At 41.4% G+C, this 18896-nt stretch overlaps 1 protein-coding gene across 1 annotated transcript; it reads right to left on the minus strand.

Moving 5' to 3' along the window:
• Positions 1-540: 540 nt before the first annotated feature.
• slc7a11 (solute carrier family 7 member 11) lies at positions 541-16003 on the minus strand. Its single transcript, XM_084352820.1, has 12 exons — positions 15487-16003; positions 14354-14480; positions 12331-12446; positions 11436-11561; positions 9286-9385; positions 9086-9130; positions 7869-7992; positions 4127-4230; positions 2061-2157; positions 1621-1770; positions 1186-1363; positions 541-802 (listed from the first exon to the last, which is right to left on the minus strand). The coding sequence occupies exons 1-12, from the start codon at positions 15785-15787 to the stop codon at positions 747-749; spliced, it is 1524 nt and encodes a 507-aa protein (XP_084208946.1). The 5' UTR covers positions 15788-16003; the 3' UTR covers positions 541-746.
• Positions 16004-18896: the final 2893 nt, after the last annotated feature.

The following is an 18896-nucleotide window of genomic DNA, read 5'->3' on the forward strand; positions in this document are numbered from 1 at the left end:
AAATGAACGGTATGTGATGTAAAAACAGATCACATACCTGAACACACAAAGAAAGATGACAGTGATTGTGGTGTAAGCAGATATTAGGGTGACCAGATGCATACAGTCCAAATATGAGAACAAAAAGTACAACTTTATAGAAAAGTTTTTGTCCATTGAACTAAAACCAATTTATGCATTCACTCAAAAAAAATATAACTCTGCTAATATAAATAAACCCTGATCAGTTAAATTTAAAGTAAGATCAGTAGTTGATCACGACAAATGTTATCTCAGTTTGAAGAAGATGCTGCTCATTTCTCAGTGTTTGATATTTGAACCATCACAGATTGAATGGGTTAAAGGACCCAAACATTAATGGGCCGTGGTGCGATGACTCTTTCTGAGGCAGAAAGTCCTCCCTGTATCCAACACTGTGAGTCTGTGGTGGTTTAGACCCACATGGGTTCAGGCAGTGTTTGCAGCCTGTCATGTGCAGTGGCTTGCTCAGACTAGAACATTTTCTGTTCCATAATCCAAATGGTCACAAAAACAAAGACATGTTAACACAAATCGTCATCCTTTAATAACACACTTACATATAATAACACATTATAAAACTCACATTCAGCAATGACATTTGTCATTTTCAGTCTTTGTACTAAATCAGTCTTTTGTAAAGTTCAACACCAGCTTTACTTTTATGGGTTAGTGTATTTATGTGTAATCTGAAGTGACCAACGAGGTGATGCAGTATTTGTATGCAGTTATTGCTCAGCAGGGATGACCATCAGGAGGATTTGCAGGGTTCTGTTGAAGGAATCTGAGGACACAAAGAAAATCATTTCATCATCATCATGTCATCAGTTCTCACGTACAGAAGCCCCTAGAGGCAAGTGACAGGAAAAACAAATCTGGTGATCCGTTTTCTAAGCCTGATCTAAATTGTTTTCTCTCCTGTATTTATGACGTAACAAGAGGTGAATTATTACTATTGTTATTATTACTTTTTGCCAGGATCATTTTTCCCTGGGTCTTTTTTTTTTTTTTCATCCGTGGAAACAGACAGAGTAAAAGATTTGGCAGTTAAACTCTGAATTCTGAGGGAAAAAAATCAGAACTCAAATAAACTTTTCACAGTGACCCTTATTATAATGTTATATGTGCAGTTGGATGTGAATTTCCATTGTATTAGTAATGACTTACCCAAAGCCCTCTGAAGCCACTTTGGTCTGCGGTTGAAGTAAATGAAGATATAGTAAGCAGGGAAGCCAGTGAGGGAAATGGCAAATCCAACCCCTGTGTTGACCGGGTCCGAGTACAGAGACAGGAAGACCATGAAGAAACATGTGAGGCAGAACACCACTGGGATGAAGAGGGGGACCTGTAGAGAGCCACATTTGTTACTGCTATGTAGATAATGTATGTAAGCACACATAGACATTCATGCACGTTAAAAGAGTAGTCAGCTTTTTGCGGAATTAACTAATTCACACTTTTCTTCAAAACATCACTAAATATTTTCTAGACAAAATCAAAGGTGTGCTACTGTGGAATGTGAGTGACCTTTATTTTGGTTAAAATTATGGCACAGATCCAGAATGAAGCAAAGCGACAGCAGTACAGGAGGGAAGCACCAACCTTAAATGGGCGGGGGAGGTCAGGTTGTGTGTATCGGAGGTAGATTAAACCCAGCACCACCACACCGATGAACAGCCACCGCAGGAAGCTCATGAAGTTCAACAGGCTGTAGATGTCTCCCACAAAGAGCTGAAGCATGGTCATAGGGTACTGCACACAAAACACACACCAAGTCACATGCAAGGTATATGCAGGTAACTATAGCTACAATATGTAGCTACAAGTCATTCCACATTAACCAGTGGGATGACTTGGCCTGCTCAGCAGATGATGATCACCATGTAATATGATGAGTATATGTTGTGTTTTCATTACAGACTTTTGTTAAAGGCTAATTGCTATTGTTGATGGTTTATTTGAAATGGGGGTATGAGAGTGTGTTGTCAGTGTTGTGTAATAACGCTGCATATTGCTTGCTGTCATTTTTGCAGTAAACCGACCAGTATGAGGACAGCAGGCAGCGGAGTGTGTCTGTTGATGTGGATCATAGACAAGACCTCAGGGAGCTGTCCTTCACGGGACGCCACGTAGAACATTCTGGTAAACACACAAACACACACATTAATGGCAATAAAAGTTGGGTTAATATTAAACTGATTGATTGTATGACTATAAAAGATCATTTTAACCGTGGATCACATTCACTTTATGTTGAAATTATGAGATTATTTGCTGTAACAACAGGAAATAAACTTGATAAAACTGAAACTTATATATCAAATAGGATGTCAGGAAGTCTGCGACATGATTTCTCATATTTATTATGCTTCTATACACATGTGCTCTGCGTGACTCGTCGCATCAACAGCACAGCAGGGATTTGCATCTCCATTACAACAGGTCTGTCTGCTTGAAGCGGTGTCTTTAACTCTCATTCAAAAGCAGTGGCCAGATCCATGGCTGTGATTAATGGTCAACATAGGGGTTATAAAAAATAAGCTATAGATATTGGCAAAGCAAAGGCAGTCCCAAGACAGGCTAATAAAAAGCCAAAGCCATGGAAAACAGATCATGTGATACAAATTCAAACAATGTGAAATAAACTTCAGTTACATAAAACCACTTAAACTTTGCAGCCATGCCAGATAATTTAATAGATAACATGAAATAATTGGAAGTAAAACAAACAGACAATCATGTAAAATGCCTGCAATTAAAATAATTTGTATTTATTTTATTGTTCATTTCCACAGGGACTGTGAATGGTAATAAACATAGTAACATTTACAGCTGGTGGTTGGGAGGTTTGAGATCAAATCTCTGAAATAGCTAAAGGGTACAAGGTTATTGATTTTATTGAGGTGCTGTATTTTGTTGCTGTAAATTGTTCCCAATAAAAGTCCAGTGTTATTTTCTATTTTAGGTCTTTAATCATGAAGCAGCTACCCAGGAAATGATGGGCTTTCACCAGCAGTGACTTAATGTGACTCCTGTACAGCCGAACGCAAACAGATATCTGTGTACGAGTACAAACAGTGACACAGGAGAGAAACCAGAGATTCAGTGAGAAGCTACAGAGACTTTTAAAAACATCGTACTCTCTGGTCACCTGACTTTAGTCTAGAGACATGCTGGATTTGCTGTGGCCAAAAGAGCCAGTGGAAAACTCCCAAAGGAGTATCAGGACCTGCACGAGGCTATTCAAAACAGAGGCAGAGGACTAGTGCAAAAGCTACTTCTGCAAATTACTTGAATCACTTGTACACACTCCAAATTCTCAAACGTGTTGTAACTGTTGGGCTATATTGTATATAGACACAATCATATTTTACCAAGTGGCGTCATGGTTTCCCTTCCAATTCACTGTGTTTGGATCACTGTTAAGCCACTGCCAATGGATTCAACACAAGCCGATATTTCATATTAACAGCCTTCCTGTTGCATAAAAAAATCTGCAGGAATTGTTCATTTTCTGACAGTTGAGCAGTGTTTGAGAACTGTAAACAGTATTTCCTCAGTGCACTCTTTGATGAATACAAAATATGACTTCATTCACCATGTGAGTAGTTGTAAGCGTTTTGTCATTGTTATTCAGCATGTTCTCATTTCCAACCCATCAACTACAGCAGCCTGATAAGTTTGACGCTGTAGGTACCCCTCTAGTGCAGTCCCAGATAGCAAGGTTGTCGCAGCCCAGATCTGGCCCACACCAGACATGTTCATCCGGCCCACATACTGCGTGGAATGATGGCACTTCGGCGGTCCGGTCCTGTAGGCCATAGCATGGCCAGACGTCAGGCAAGAGTGAACTGAATAAACCAGAGCTGGCCCAAATCTGGACCACAGTTCATTCTATTCTGGTGCACTGGACCTACCAAGTGCCACTCACTCCACACAGCATGTGGGCCGGATGAGGGTGTCTGGTACAATTATGTGGGTGAGTATAAAGAGGTGCTTAAGGCCACTGACCAGGCTGCTGTATTTGACGAGTTGGGTGTGAGAATGTGCTGTGTTATTCGAATGTACATGGGTGTGAGACAGGCCAGGAATGAGGAAGCATCTGTACCTTGACAAGGCAAAGAGGCAGCCATTCATGGAGCCGTAGCAGGACAAGGCCACAAACACCGGCACTGCCACGGAGAAGTTCCCCATCAGCTTCTCTGCAAAAGTCTGTGACAGATAGAACAAGGAAGAGACACAGAGGGAGTGACGTGTCAGATAAAAATAAGCTAGCTTGTTCCTCATGGGGCAGCTTCTCGTGAAACTCCCACTAAAACCACAACACAGTTTTACACTTGGGAGAGCAAGCGAGTGTATTTCCCCAACTGTTGGCTTCTCCTTTAAGAAGGTTGGCGAGGTTCTGCTGTGAATATATCAAAGTCCCCAGCTATCAGTTTATTGAATTGTGGTTTGTCTTATTTTATTAACTGTGGCTAGTTAGATGGAATTAGAGCGGCTGACAGGGCTACTGGCGGTAATTGTCATAAATGGGTCATGCAGAAGTGGGAGCAAAAGCTGCTTATTATTCATGAAGCCATTCAGAGCTGATTAGTCACAGTCCATGCTTGCATGGACAAGCCCAGACTGTAAGGGAAAAACTAAGACCTGTACATGTGAATCTGTATATCTAGTAACCTGCATATTTTATACAAATGGACACTGAGATGTTGTTACTGAAGATCATTTCTAGGCAACCGCAACACATTTTAGCATGTTTGATTATAAAAATGTTGAATACTCTGAATGAACTCTGAGTGAATTTAATATTTTACGTGGCCAGAAAGACGAGGCAGCAGCCTGCGCAGGGATGTCTCGGTGTTATTGTGCTTGTTCTGGCCAGCAGACGGGGCCGACAGGGGAACACCTCACTCTTCTTTCCCTCTGGTTATTTAGACTCCTCTTCAGTTTCAATTCACGTTTGCTTTGGTTTCTTCATGACAGTCAGGTTTTGTTTCTAATCAAGAGCATTCAGAAGAGTTGCTTAGTAGAGTGTAGAGAGGCTGATAACCTTTAAAGAAACTAAAGAAAACACACAAATACCATTATTTTCAAACATAGATTTTCTTCATACATTTCCTTAAATATAACTTATTTAAGTATACCTAACTAACCTAATTATGTTACTGTTTGTAGCGTTATGCTTCAACAATAATATCAATATACAGTAACTATCACCCATGACAGTCACTTATGAAAGATTACACATATTTATATTTAGAATGGCCATAGAGCAACCGATATGCTACATGATTACATTTCAAACTACATCTGCACAAAACAACAAACTTTTAATGAATGAGATAGTTATTTCTTCTCTATAGCGGGGGTCCGATGCAACAGCTCCGCTGGAAAATGAAACTTAAGTTCCAGCTGGCATTGTCCTCTTTTGCTCATTCATTGTCAAGTTTGCCACCCACCGTTACCTCCACTCAGACTGCCCCGGGTCGGGTTGTTTTTCTTCTGCGCACACTGATGAACTATTAGAAATAATACACAGGCTGCAGCCCATCAGATCATCACACAAGTCTGTAGATGAGAGCAGCCCATACGAGTACTTTGCTCTTGACCCCACCCCCTTTTGGGTGAAAACAGTCCTTCAAATTTGAATGGCGGTCAATACAAATTCTGACTACTTCTACCACCAATAAAAAATAATGAAACATTCTAAAGATCCACAAATGTTTTGTGCCTCAACTTTAATATTAACTCTTTACCCTTTCAGATCGAGAGGGGCTGTATTAAGTGTCAAAAAGAAATGTGTCAAACTTAACGTAGGTGTATATTTTTAAGTCCTCTGGAAATGGTGCATTCATGAATGAAAGCTTTCAGCATACCTTGAACGTTACCTTATGGCTTGAGAGACGCAAAATGACAATTATCTCTATGCATTTCTTCAACCCTCCCATCTGTTACCTTTCACACTGTTAAATTATGTGAACATACATCTAATTTATGCGCTCTAAAAATTACTGATTGTGCCCTGAGGCCAGCCTCCTCGAGAAAACTTCTAGACATGAGTTCAACTATGTAATTAGGTTTGAGTTGTAAACTTTTTGCCAGCTGTCTGGGAGAAGGAAGAACATAGTGTAATTCTTTTATCCAATCATCGCCTTCTAAGAACAGATAAATGCTCTTAACACCTTTCTTAAGGCGCTCCTATCACTCATCGTATGCAGGGCAATAAAACTAACTGCATTAGAAAAGATCAGAGATCTCTTAGTGAATGAGTCTTCCCTAGCTATAGGCTTTCAGTAGCACTGATAGCAGTCCTCAGTCTAATAAGCAGTGGTGTCTGTTATTAAGGGATAGCTGTGATGTGATTAGCATTAACAGGGCTGGGCTGAAACAATCACATTAACAGCTGCTGGGAAGCCGAGCTGTCAGAGACACTTCAGTAATAATGACATGTAAAGTGCAGGAAGGAAACCGTGCTGCTCATATTAGGAGTAAACACCACTAACAGCAGAGAGGTGAGACCTCGACACCCTCATCCGGCCCACATACTGCATGGAATGATGGCTGTGCTCCTGTTTGCCAGATCGGAGCATGTCCACGTGTCAGCCAAGAGCAAACTGGATACTCTGGCCAAAGTCTGGGTCGGGTCCAGTCCACTAAAATAGAACTGTGGCCCAGACTTGGGTCAGTTCTGGTTTATTTGGTTTGCTCTTGGCTGATGTGTGGCCATGCTATGTCCTGACTGTTGCTCAGATCGGGCAAACAGGAACAGACTGGCAAAGTGCCATCATTCCACTCTGTATGTGGGCCAGATGAACGGTTCTGGTATGGGCCAGATCAGGCCACAACAATTTTGCTATCTGGGAAATATGAAGACGTGAGTATCAAAAGTCTGATAACGACAAGTTGGTGGGTAGTTTGATAATGTAACAAGTAAGAACTGGGAAAAGTGCATTTTTCCTGAGTAACTTTTTGTTTTACTGTACGTGAATAATTTTGGGATTTTGTTCAGGAAAATTCCACCTATTAAATATATACAGTATTTCTTACTGTCACTAGTTTGACCGATTTAAGCTGCATAGACAACTGCGCCCCCAAACTACCCATCCTACCCCACACAGAAACACCCTGGTCACTATTGGGAAACATCTGTATACATATAAAAAGACAATGTCCAAGGAATATAAGAAGCATGTTGATGGGACATTTTGAGCATTAGCACTGTAGAAAGAAATAGTGTGCAACATCTTAAAATTATATATTTAAAGCTGGAGTTGGTAAGACATGAACGCACATGGCCTGAATATATAATAAACAACTCTGTTAAATGACATGCAAACATACCTCGGACTGAAAAGGCCGCCCTAATGTGTCAGTTTCTCCTTACTGCTGTGGGCGTGTGCTTTGCGCTAACATCAGCAGCTGACCAGGGTTTTGCTGCAGCTGTTCTCAGCTCAGGGGCTTTGTGCTTTGTGCTACTGGGTTAGCAAGAGAAGGCTCAGCACACCATTGTCATCGCTAACCAAATCCACTTAACTCATGTCTCACTCACATATAAGAAATTACCAGTCAGATCTCACTAAAGGTCAGATCACTAAACTAAAGGCTACAATCTACAAAACGTACTGTAAACTTCTTGAGGAAGTTAGGTCCAGTTTTAACAGCAGTTGCTGATGCTTATTCAAAAGTGTATTACAAAGTCAGGAATCACAGTTGATTTAAATTGTTGAATTAACTTGTGTTTTGCTCAGCAAATGTATAAAAAGACAATGCAACACTTTCGCAAAGGCGAAATAGATAATAGATATTTTAAGGTCTTTACATCTTGGTTAAAAACTGTTGTCATTACTTACAACAGCGACTGCCTCTGAGGCAAGGAGCTCCTCTGCTGACATCACGGTGTAGTAGGCCACGTTGGTCAGCACATAGCACGAGGTCACAATCGCCATGGAGATACAGATAGCTAATGGCACAGTCCTGAGGGCAGGATAATAGCAGAAGTATTATGCCATCACTCACTTGGTGGTATCACCTCACCTCCATTTCAGCTCTTTTATGACCTCTGCCCTTCTTGTTTTCTGTACTGTCTTCAATGACAGTGGGAAGCCACTCAAAATCCAAACACTCACACACTTCTTACATTTTATTGGCTTGTCTTTTATCATCTCCAGCAAATGCTGGATGTTAACAGTTACTATAGCAACAAGTAAAGCATCTGTTGATCAGGAAACTCTGTAAATCACTGAAATGAAATGAGTGTTTTTGTACAGTGATCTGTGAGGCCCGCCCACAGAAACACTGAGACACTGTAATCTGAGCTCTGTGCCGCTCGCTCAGCACTTAAAGGTGAAGACTGATTGATGGTGGATGACATGATGATTGGTTGAAAGTGTAGGTTAAAGCTTATGTAAGCACACATGACATTTTGTTTTACCTGAAGAAGGTATGACTGGATTTTGATATAAAAATACAAAGAAATAGATTTTTTTGCCGTATATTGTTGAGTAGGTGCACAATGTGACTGTGGATGTGATCTAAAATGGTTAAAAAGGCATCTTTCATTTCAGCTGGACTTTTACATTGTTTCTCTTTCTATCAACATGTTATTCTTCCACAGCCCAGTGGAGATTATGGCTCCATCTGCAAAATTATGGTTTATGGGTGGTTTCAAATTTAGAGTGGTACAGGACTTAACAGTTTGACATTGGATTAGCACTGAGTGCTATTCTAGTTAATACATAAAACAAAGGTATATGTTGCTCTTCATGTGTGCAGTGTCTGACCTCCATTCAGTCGATTGTGATTTGTATATAATATTCATATTGTGGATGAAGGGATGTTACTGGTAACACCTTAATTAATAACTGTCTAAAACTGGTGATGTTTTTTTAATATTGATATGTTGTTAACAAAGTTTAAAGGGGGGGCAGGGAAGTGATGGTGCAGGACTAGAGTTGCTTCTAGACCTGTACGGGCTCTCTGGCTCTGCAGCAATACCAGAGTCCAGGCAATTGGCCGGTTCTAAACAGGCACTTTTCCAACAGTCACTGTACTAGTGGATTAAACTTACCGTTCAGGGTTATCCACCTCCTCTGTCACAAAGTTCAAATAGAACCTGCAAAACGAAACAATTAAAATAGTAAAGTAAAACCTCCAATAGTTAATAATGGTAAAAAAAAGAGTTAAAACACTTACACATTTAAGTGTGTGTGTGTGTGTGTGTGTGTGTGTGTGTGTTTGTGCATTCTTGTGTGTGAGGACCATACCTACCATCCAGCGTATGCATACATCCCAGAGTAGAAGGCCAGTGGCATACCAGACAGCTTCACATTGCTCATGTCAAAGGCATTCTCAAAGTTCTTGGTCTCTCCTGCAGACAAACACACACACACACACACACACACACACACACACACACACGTACACACACACGCACACGCACACACACACACACACACACACACACACACACACACACACACACACACACATTTCTCCTCATTGACAGTTTGAAGGACCAGGATTGCAGTGATGAGAAGAGCTGTACAAATAGTTATTAGACAAGACCAGAAGTGATCATAGCCAACATAATATCAATGATAATAATACAAAAAACAATAAAACAGATGAATGAAGTAGTACTCTGCTGTATTAGCTTGGAGAAACAGATTCCTCCGCTGGTACTTGAGACAGATTAAAGCTCTCTCACTGTTTAGATTTATGCAGGAGCTCACATTTATGGACAAAAACTGCTCATGCAAACAGCCCATATGTAGACCGAGATATTACCAGGGTCTGATTAATTAGACATGAGGACCCTCTGGCAGACTCTTCTTAAATCCCTGATCATTTAAGTTGAATTGGGGGTAATGTTACTAACTATAGCTGGTGTGAAAGCGAAGAAATATGAAGGATGATTATGAGAGGTCATTCTGAGAAACATCAATTCATTGTTACTGCATGTACTGCAGTGATTTATAGAGAAATAAGTTGATTATTAAGTGAGGTCCAAAGCTGAGGGGGTTCAGGGCCTCTTACACCACCTGTTGTGTGGACATTGTGAAATGCCTGAGTTGTAACTTGCTGTGAACAGCTGTGTGCAAGGCTTGGAGGTTATATTTACACTGCATGTTGTTTTGTGAGACGAAGGAAGCCATGTTAATTGTTGCAGCTGAGCCCTCTGTGTGAAGTCTGAGAATATCCCTGAACAGCAGTAGAAATGAAACACTAAGACACTGTTCACGTTCAGTATCATCATGATGCACAGGCAGCTTTATGCCTGTCAGTCACACCTGGCATTAACATGCATCCGAGTGACCTCTTGTGATCAGATCTCACTACCTCGCTTTATATGCAATAAAAGTTGGGATCATCAGTTGGGAATGAGACTCAAAAATCAACTTTTCTTACAAATAGGACCTTTAAGAATGTGATGTAACACAAGGTTTATAACATTTCTCAACAACAACACAGCAGATTTGATGAGGGAGTCTTCTTTCATAAATTCAGTGTAAATGGTGAAATGGCATTGCTCTCAGTCAACCAACCCTGAATACATAAAGGTAAATGTTGGCAGGTAAGATGCACTGTACACAGAAGCAGACAAACTGACCAGGAAAAGAAGGAAAGAAACCACTTATCTTTTTGCATTTAATACTGAATTTACCAGAAGGTATGAATTCATTTTGAGTTTGTCATAGCGAAGTTTGTTGAGTTTCTCCTCATTCAACAACTCCTAATATCAGGTGATTTGTTAAGGGAGTCTGGTGATGTTGTGGTAACTAGTTCAATGGTTGGATCAGTGGAAACAGAGAGTGTGTTCACAAACATCTGCTGCTGACATCGTGGTGCAGATCCTACAACCTCTCCTTCAAAGTGAATAAAACGAAGGAGATGGTGATTGACTTCAGGAGGCACCATCATACCCCGCTAATCATAGATGGTGCCGCTGTTGTGAGAGTTAGCAACATGAAGTTTCTGGGGCTGCACCTGGCAGACAACCTGATCTCCACCATCAACACCTCAGCCATCATCAAAGCCTGACAGCCGCTCCATCCCCTCCAGAGACTCAAAAGGGCAGACCTCCCCTTTCACACCTCACCACCTTCTACAGGGACACCACTGAAAGCATTCTATCCTGCCGCCTCATCTCCTGATTCAGCAAAATAGACACCAGCTGAACGGGACAATGAAGACAGCCAGCAAATCATTGGTGCCCCTTTCCCCTTTCTGCTGGAGATGTTCACAGAGCCTCCAGTGTCATCAAGGACCCTCAGCACCCTTCCCACAGTTTGTTTTCCCTCCTGCTGTTGGAGAGGAGGCACAAGAGCATCTGTACCAAATCCAGCAGGATGCTGGAAAGCTTTATCCCGCAGGCAGTCAGGATCATCAACAGACTGTGTAAGATGACGGTGTCTTACCTTTGAAGAGCTGGTACAATCCCGGCACTATAATGATGGCGATAGCTAGGAGCTTGCTGAAGGTGAGGAAGATTTGAATCCTTGCTGTCCACGTCACACTCATACTGTTCAGGTACATAACAGAAGCTACAGGGACAGAGACGGAGACAGAGTCATGTAATGTAGTCATGTATTGTGTGGTAGCCACATTGAATGTCCATGTGTCAACTTGTGGCTGCGGCTCCCTGTGTTCACAAACGCAGAAGTCGGCCATTTCATCTCATCACATTCAGCACAAATTGTAGATTTCTTTGCAGTGTTTTAAAGTTAAAGCATATTTATTATCTTGCAAATGTTTTGCCTGATAATATTATAAACACATAAAACTTACACCATAGCATCTCCAGTGGATGTAAGCATTAATGCAGTTTTATATCAGTACTGTAATAACAATATGATCTTGCATTGATTTCTTCTCTAGAGATCTTTGAGCAAATATCACAGTCAAAAGCCTAAAGACCTGACAAAACCACAACCACTTGGCTCCACTTGTTCCTGTCTCTCTTGTGTTGGGTCTGACTTCAACAGCTTGTCTGCACTGGGCACACAGGAAAGACATCACAGCAGCAGCTGCAGACCTCCATCACTGTCTACAGTGGGCCTGATCAGCTGCAGTATGGCACATTTAACAGCACTCATAATCCAATGCACAATCAGCGTAGTTAAAACAATAGTTATTGAGTGGGAAAAAACAATAATAAGTATTAACCAGGGCCTTATTAATACATTAATGACCATTGAGTTACTTTCAACAAATGTCTCTTTGTTAACATTTATTATTAGTAGCAGTATTATTATTACTAATACTTACTTACACACTGATGTATTAACTTAAAGGCAGTCTAGATATACATACTTATGCCGATGCCAGTGGCCAGTTTGACAGCAATAGGGGGGATATTACAGGGCATGAACAGAGGCTCCAGGATGTAGTGACCAAAGGCCAACGAGATGACTGCCATCCCTGCAGGCCTGAGGGAGACACAAACAGACACACACACAAAAATGGCTGTTTAACCCACAATGCAGTGACGGTGTGCTCTACAAAGTAGAGTTGGGGACTGTTAGTTTGCATGTGGGGAGGTGAGCTCTGACATCAAAATCCCACAAAAAGAAAAGCTTGGAAGTTGTTGTTTTATGTGGTGATGGAGGTTTAAGTACAGTGCATGCAGATAGCAGGAGGAAGGGGGGGGGGGGGGATAGGTGACCAATGACAGGCTTCATCCCAACAGTCTAAGAATGCTCGTTGTTGCTGCCAACGGTCAAGTATTAATAACTCCTATCACTATAGGATAATGGGTACAGTCATTGATACATTTTACAGTTGCTTTATCCCACGCTGGGCCACAGCAACGCTACAATGTGTAGTATAGCTGTGTGTTCAATAATATAATTAAAGACAGACAGACATTTCAAAGTAATGCAAGGTAGGAGGTATTATGTAGTTATTCAGCAGAGGTGCGTGTGTGTGTGTGTACTATCTGATGGGCAGCATCCTAGACAAACTGTTCCCATAATCCCATCCTCATGTGGTGGACAGTGCTGCTGTCTATACGCTTGGCTTCAGTAAGAATCAAATAAGGTTGGCCGGTCCCACAGGCTCATCTTATGGCTCATCAGTATTTCCCTCTTCATTTCCCACAACAGCCACTGAGCTGCAGCAGCCGGGGAAATCTCTCTTTGTCTCCCTCGTTCTTGTTTTCATTCTCTGCCTCTGTCTCTCTTCATTTCCCATGGTTTCCATTCAGTCCCGCTAGCCTGAGGCCAGCATAAAATTGGGCGGCTCAGGATAGCCACTAGACTGTTTATACTGCTTCGCCTTGGCTGTGTACACACACAGCTTTTTCTCACCTCACTGGTCTGAACTAAACCCAGTATCCCACTTCACAAGGTCACGGCCGGACAGGACCTTTATTAGCCTGGTCTAACACAGTCTATTAAGTGCATGATATGTATATTTCTTAAACTGGACTGACTTTCCTGTTGAGAACAAAGTAATTTTCATTTTCATACCGAGTATTGAACAGTTCTCTAAAAAGCTCAGCGGCACGGGGGTCGCAGTCAACTTGGACTCACTGCACTGACAATGAGTTTCACTGTAAACCCAGAACAAAAGCACAAGAGCATGTCCAAATGTCATGCATCATAATCGTCTGCTCTGTTACCTAACTGCGTGTTCAGCGACAGAAAACTAAGAGGGGCTTTTTCAGTCGAGTGTTCCAACAACCAGAGTTCCCATAATCGCTCTGCAATAATCTGTAATTGTTCTTGATGTGGCTGGCCGTTTAGTCACAAAGAGGCACAGTGAAATTCATTTGCAGGACCTTGTGAGATGTTGGTGATGTTGGAAGTGTGGTGACGTAGTGGCTGTGCGCTCAGTCAACAGCTGGACACTAAGTGAACACATTTAATTCAAGGGAATGTATATGCACCATCAATTCCTGTCTCATGACCAACTGCGCGCCATGCACCACGCAACTGCATCTTTCATTCTGGACTCTGGTCTCGGTTCCCTCACAGGTTAACACAGTCGAGACAGTTGGCAATTTTGGCTCGAATTCCTGTGACGTATGATTCAGTCAATGTCTGTCTGTTGTTAGCTGCTGAACAGGTAGTGTACAGTGGGTTTAGAGTGACTGAAAACCAGCTTGAAGAGACTGAGTGAAGCAGAATGAGCTATGCAGTAAAGCTGTGGGCGGTAAAACCAAAACAATTAACTAAAAAATGCTGAAGCGCTCTGTGGAGCTGAGGGAGAGCAGAGTTGGTGATAATTCTCTCTACAAGGGAGCCCTTCCCAATGACAATGATGATCTGAACAATGTTAATATAAAAGTTTAAGATTAGGTTCAGTAAAATTGAGTTATGGAGGCAGACATTACCTTATCGCAATGAGATCAACCCAGAGCCTTATGAAAGCCATCTGAGGTCCAAAGGCTTCCATTATATATGTGTAATGTCCACCAGACTTCTTAATACAAGTCCCCAGCTCAGCGTAGGACAGCGCTCCTGCAGTGACAGAGGTGACAGATTAGCTCTGGCTGTGAAACAAGACGGAAGAAGGTAAAAGTCCCTGGGCTCTTAAACTGTCTCAGTCACATCTGTAGAAATGTACAGTCCCTCTCGCGGCCCCATATTCACCCAGATATATTACTGTGGGAGCTTTTCAGGGTCTCAACCCATAACTTATAAGAAAGAAAGATTTAGGTGGACGAATTTTAATTACAAGTTCAGGGAATGAGCAGGAAAGGGGTTAAGGAAGGGTATTCAAGGATAATGTGCTTGGGCCTTTCATTACAGCGCAGATACAAAGGATTTAAGGATACTACAACAATATACTATGCTACAGTACACAGATGTGCAAAGCATTACTTCAACACTGCCTCCTGGAGCACCGGTGTTTCAACTCTGACTCCTCCAAGTTATCATGTTTTCCAATTACAATGTGCTGACAAACACAGTTGCTGCCTGTAGTGTGTTCAGCGCTGTCTTCACAGTGCATATTATTATCATTAAACTTTGTGATACTTTCTTGAACCTTCATTTTAGGAAGCATGATCACAGAGAACATGGCTTCATACATCTCTACTTCCAGCACAAGGCTGAAATCTGGGGCTTTACACATGGAGTTATTCATATTTGCAGCACGTTGTCTTTGTTAAAAACTCCTCTCTGCCCTGTCTGCAGCCTCAAGTGGATGAGGACTGGATTCACTTCCCTCATCACAATGTCTGGATTAACCTGTTTGGGGGCCCTGGGGCAAACATTTGCTTATAGTGCCATATTGCAACCAAATTCCCATCTAGTAAAAGTGAAAAAATAATCATTTATCTATTAGTCTCATCTCTCTCATCTGAGACTTTTCATGTTTTGCTGGTTTTTTGGGTTTTTTTTTTTTTGGAAAGCACCTTCTCCTGGACAAAGACATTCTGTGCATCACATTGTTAGACTTATTTATCTGTGTACAGGCAGTAAACATATTTTGAAGCTTCAGTGTAGCTGTGAAACAACTCACCAAAGAGTGACAGCACACCGCAGGCGATCCACACTATGAGGGACATTCCTACACTGCCCGAGTGCTTCAGGATGCCCTTTGGAGAGATGAAGATCCCCGCTCCAATGATGGTGCCGATGATGATAGAGATCCCTCGGAGCAGGGTCACCTTCTTCCCCAGTCCCACCTTCCTGTCGTCCTCGTCCTCCTGCAGTTTCCCACTGGCTTCTGAATGAGTCCCATTCTGGGAAGCGCTGTGTCCATTTGCTACTCTTCCTTCTTTTTCACTGGTTGCAGACCTTTTGGTCATGTTTTTAAACATTGGCTAACACTCAAACACACAAACGCTTTCTCTCTCTTGGAGTGGACTCAAAATGTGGTTCACCTGGGTCCTGTCCACCTGGTCTAGCCTGGATCCACTCAGACTGTGTGAGTAGTGCAGACAACCTTACAAACTGGAAGTAAAACTAAAGTCCAGGAGGAAAGACTCCCCTTCTCTCCTCTGTTCATTCATGCCCTGCTCACCAATCTCTCTCTGTACCGCCCCAGAGGCATGCTCTTCACCTCCCTCACTTCACCAAACTTTTTTTTCTCGTGTTCCTCTTTCTCTGTTACTCTTGCTGCCTTACCATCATGTGTTTGGCTTTCTGTAGTCCCTCCCTCTCTCTCTGTTTGCCAGTGCCTGTTATTTATCACCAGGGTTCAGTTTCTCCTCGAAAACCAGCTGTGACTCACTGTGATGAGGTCCTGTACTCCTCTGGTGCAAGGTAATCATGACACAGCAAAGACTGTTGATACCTGTTTTTAAAGTCACCTCGCCCATACTGTATGTGAGTCCCTGCCCATTTCTCAGGTTACTCTTTTGTCTCTTTTCCAGTTTCATTTAAGTGTGTAACCTACTTTTAGTCCCAGCTCAGATCTGAACTTGAACTTTTAAATAAAAGCTGTATAACATTTGTCCTGGGATAGTTATATCCATGGCAAACAGGATGGAACAAGCTGGGATTAACAGTTCCTGAGGGACTTGCATCATGCTGGTGTGTGGTACGATATGCAAGGAGCAGAAACTCAGAAAGTCAACCCTTCTCATTTGATTTGCTCAGAACAGGTCGAATCCACTTACATGCAGTTACTTCTGGGTGTTCTACATCCCCATAAAATGTACAAAGCTGATTTTAATATATCTTATATTGACATATCCAAGTTTGCTTAGTAGCAGTCTGAACTCTTCATTGTACAGGTCTGCAAATGTCATGGTGAGTAGGTGGTAATTATTACCAAGTAACATATTTGACATTTATTTGAAATAACCCCCAAAATACCGAAATAATTATCTCAAAATGTACTGGAAATTAACCCAGCATTAATTAATAATAATATTCTGCTATTTTCCGTACAAGCAGTTAATAAATAGCTGCTAATGTCTTTAAAACGTTTCAAGGGAACTTCTTAGTTTCTGTCTAACTTCTGCAGGTCAGTAAATTAATGTACATTTTTTTAAACATGTACAATCTCACCAATTTCTATAATTTCAGCTGGTCAGCTCAACTTTTGAACAATTTTTCCAAATATATTTTTTTATTTTTAGCCACCATAAAAATAATAATTGCCTTTAAAGGCCTAATAATGTCTTCACAAGGTACAAGGTAAATGTATTTTTCATTTTATTACAACACCAGGGTTTCAAAAAACAAAACGGCTCCTTTTATGCTACATTCACAAAAAGCAGTCTATTTTACAAAGTGGAGTTTTGAGGTTCAGTTCAGGAGTTATAAACAACGAAATACATTACTGCCTGACTATAATTTATCAGGCCTCCAAGTGAATTTCAAATGAAACATGGAAAATGTATCATTCGACAACAACCAGAAGAGGTACAGCTGGTGCAAAGGGCTCAGGACCACTGCACTAGAGCTTTAAAAAAACAGCCCAAACAGCTGGTCACTGCAGTTTGTATTATGTACTATAAAAAAAGAAAAAAAGAGAGAAACATGGGATGAATGATCCTCAAACACACATCAGCCCAAAACCACATGACCTCTCTGTCATACTGTGGCACTTAAAACATATTCAATTGTTAATCAAGTGTAGGCCTAATGAATTAAATACACAATAATAATGTAAACAACAATAGCAATAACAATAATGACACGACTCTTCCAACCCCCTCCCTCGCCTCCCCACACTTCATATGAATTTAAAAGCACAGACAAAAAAGTTAGGGAGTTTTCTCTGTATCAGAAACACAACCGCAAATTGTCTCTCTCAACCTGAAAAAGAGGAACCTTCATGAATGCCTCTATTGGCATACACTTCTGCAAATGAATGTGCTCCAATACGTGCTTTGATATCGACTGCATAAGTGAGAAACTAAAACAGTGTGTGTGACAGGTTTCAGGCTCAGCAGGAAGGGAGGAGAGACACTCAGAAAGCTTGTTAAAAAAAATGGTGTCAGCAACAGAGTAGTTACCACAATAAGTGACCCAGAGGGGCACGGTGGTATTCCATTACAGGACTACTGGTTGGTATCTCAGGTTATGGGAAATTATATAATGAAGCTGCCATGAGTTGCAATTCAAGGCAACAGAAGATGAGTGGGAGGAAGAGGGGGCCAAAAGGGGCCCACGGTTCCTTTTTGCCATGGGGCCTCCTAGCAGGTTAATCTTGCCCTGCAACCAAACACAGGGATACCAGAGAGAAGAAACTAATAACAGTATTTATGGTGACTACTGAAAAGACAGCCAGTTAGCCTTCAGCAGTTTACTTGTTTCTGGGTATCATGTTCAAGCATGAATGGTAATGATAATAACTGATAATATACTGTCTGCTATATCTAGAGTTTATACAGTAATCTGTCTAATAATTAAACTAATAAATCAGCAGTGAATCCTCTCACATGGTGTTGTCTCAGGGTTATCTCACTACTGGCAGAAGAATCAATGGCTTTCCTTTCTCACTTTTTACAGTTGAAAAGTTAGTTAATTTAAGCTGCTCTTGGACCAGACCTGTCTCATTTTCAACTCGTCAAATGCCAGCCTGTCCTCACGCATCAAATACAGCAAAAGTCAGGGGTTGGATGGTCATACACTGGACTTTCCCTCTGAAGAACAAGGTCTGCATCCCTTTTGTGACCAAGAGCCATGAGTGATTTGTTTTTCCAAGTTATTGTTATTTTTTCTTTGCAACAGAAATGTTCACGTTGCTTTGCATTAGCTAAGGTGCTTCTGGGTTGCTTAAAATTGAGTTCTTTTAGAGCAGCTTTTATCATATTTTACTGAACCGAAAGGTTGACCACAGAAAACAGAGCTTGCTCTGTGAAAGGATGCCATGACAATAGGATGAATAGAAAAGAGTTTTTAAATCGTGAGTATTTTAAACATCAACGGAAACCAACAGACAGACACCTTTTCCCTGAAAAGTTTCTGGGCGAC

This window comes from Pagrus pagrus (genome assembly GCF_965226575.1).
Source record: "Pagrus pagrus genome assembly, chromosome: 5".
Taxonomy (NCBI): domain Eukaryota; kingdom Metazoa; phylum Chordata; class Actinopteri; order Spariformes; family Sparidae; genus Pagrus; species Pagrus pagrus.

Coding starts and splice junctions, on each gene's coding strand:
- slc7a11 (XM_084352820.1), bottom strand. CDS start 15,787: ATGTTTAAAAACATGACCAAAAGGTCTGCAACCAGTGAAAAAGAAGGA. Junction 4,231..7,868: donor CCTCAGAGGCAGTCGCTGTT/GTAAGTAATGAC, acceptor TATCTGTCACAG/ACTTTTGCAGAGAAGCTGAT. Junction 803..1,185: donor GTGGCTTCAGAGGGCTTTGG/GTAAGTCATTAC, acceptor TTGTGTCCTCAG/ATTCCTTCAACAGAACCCTG.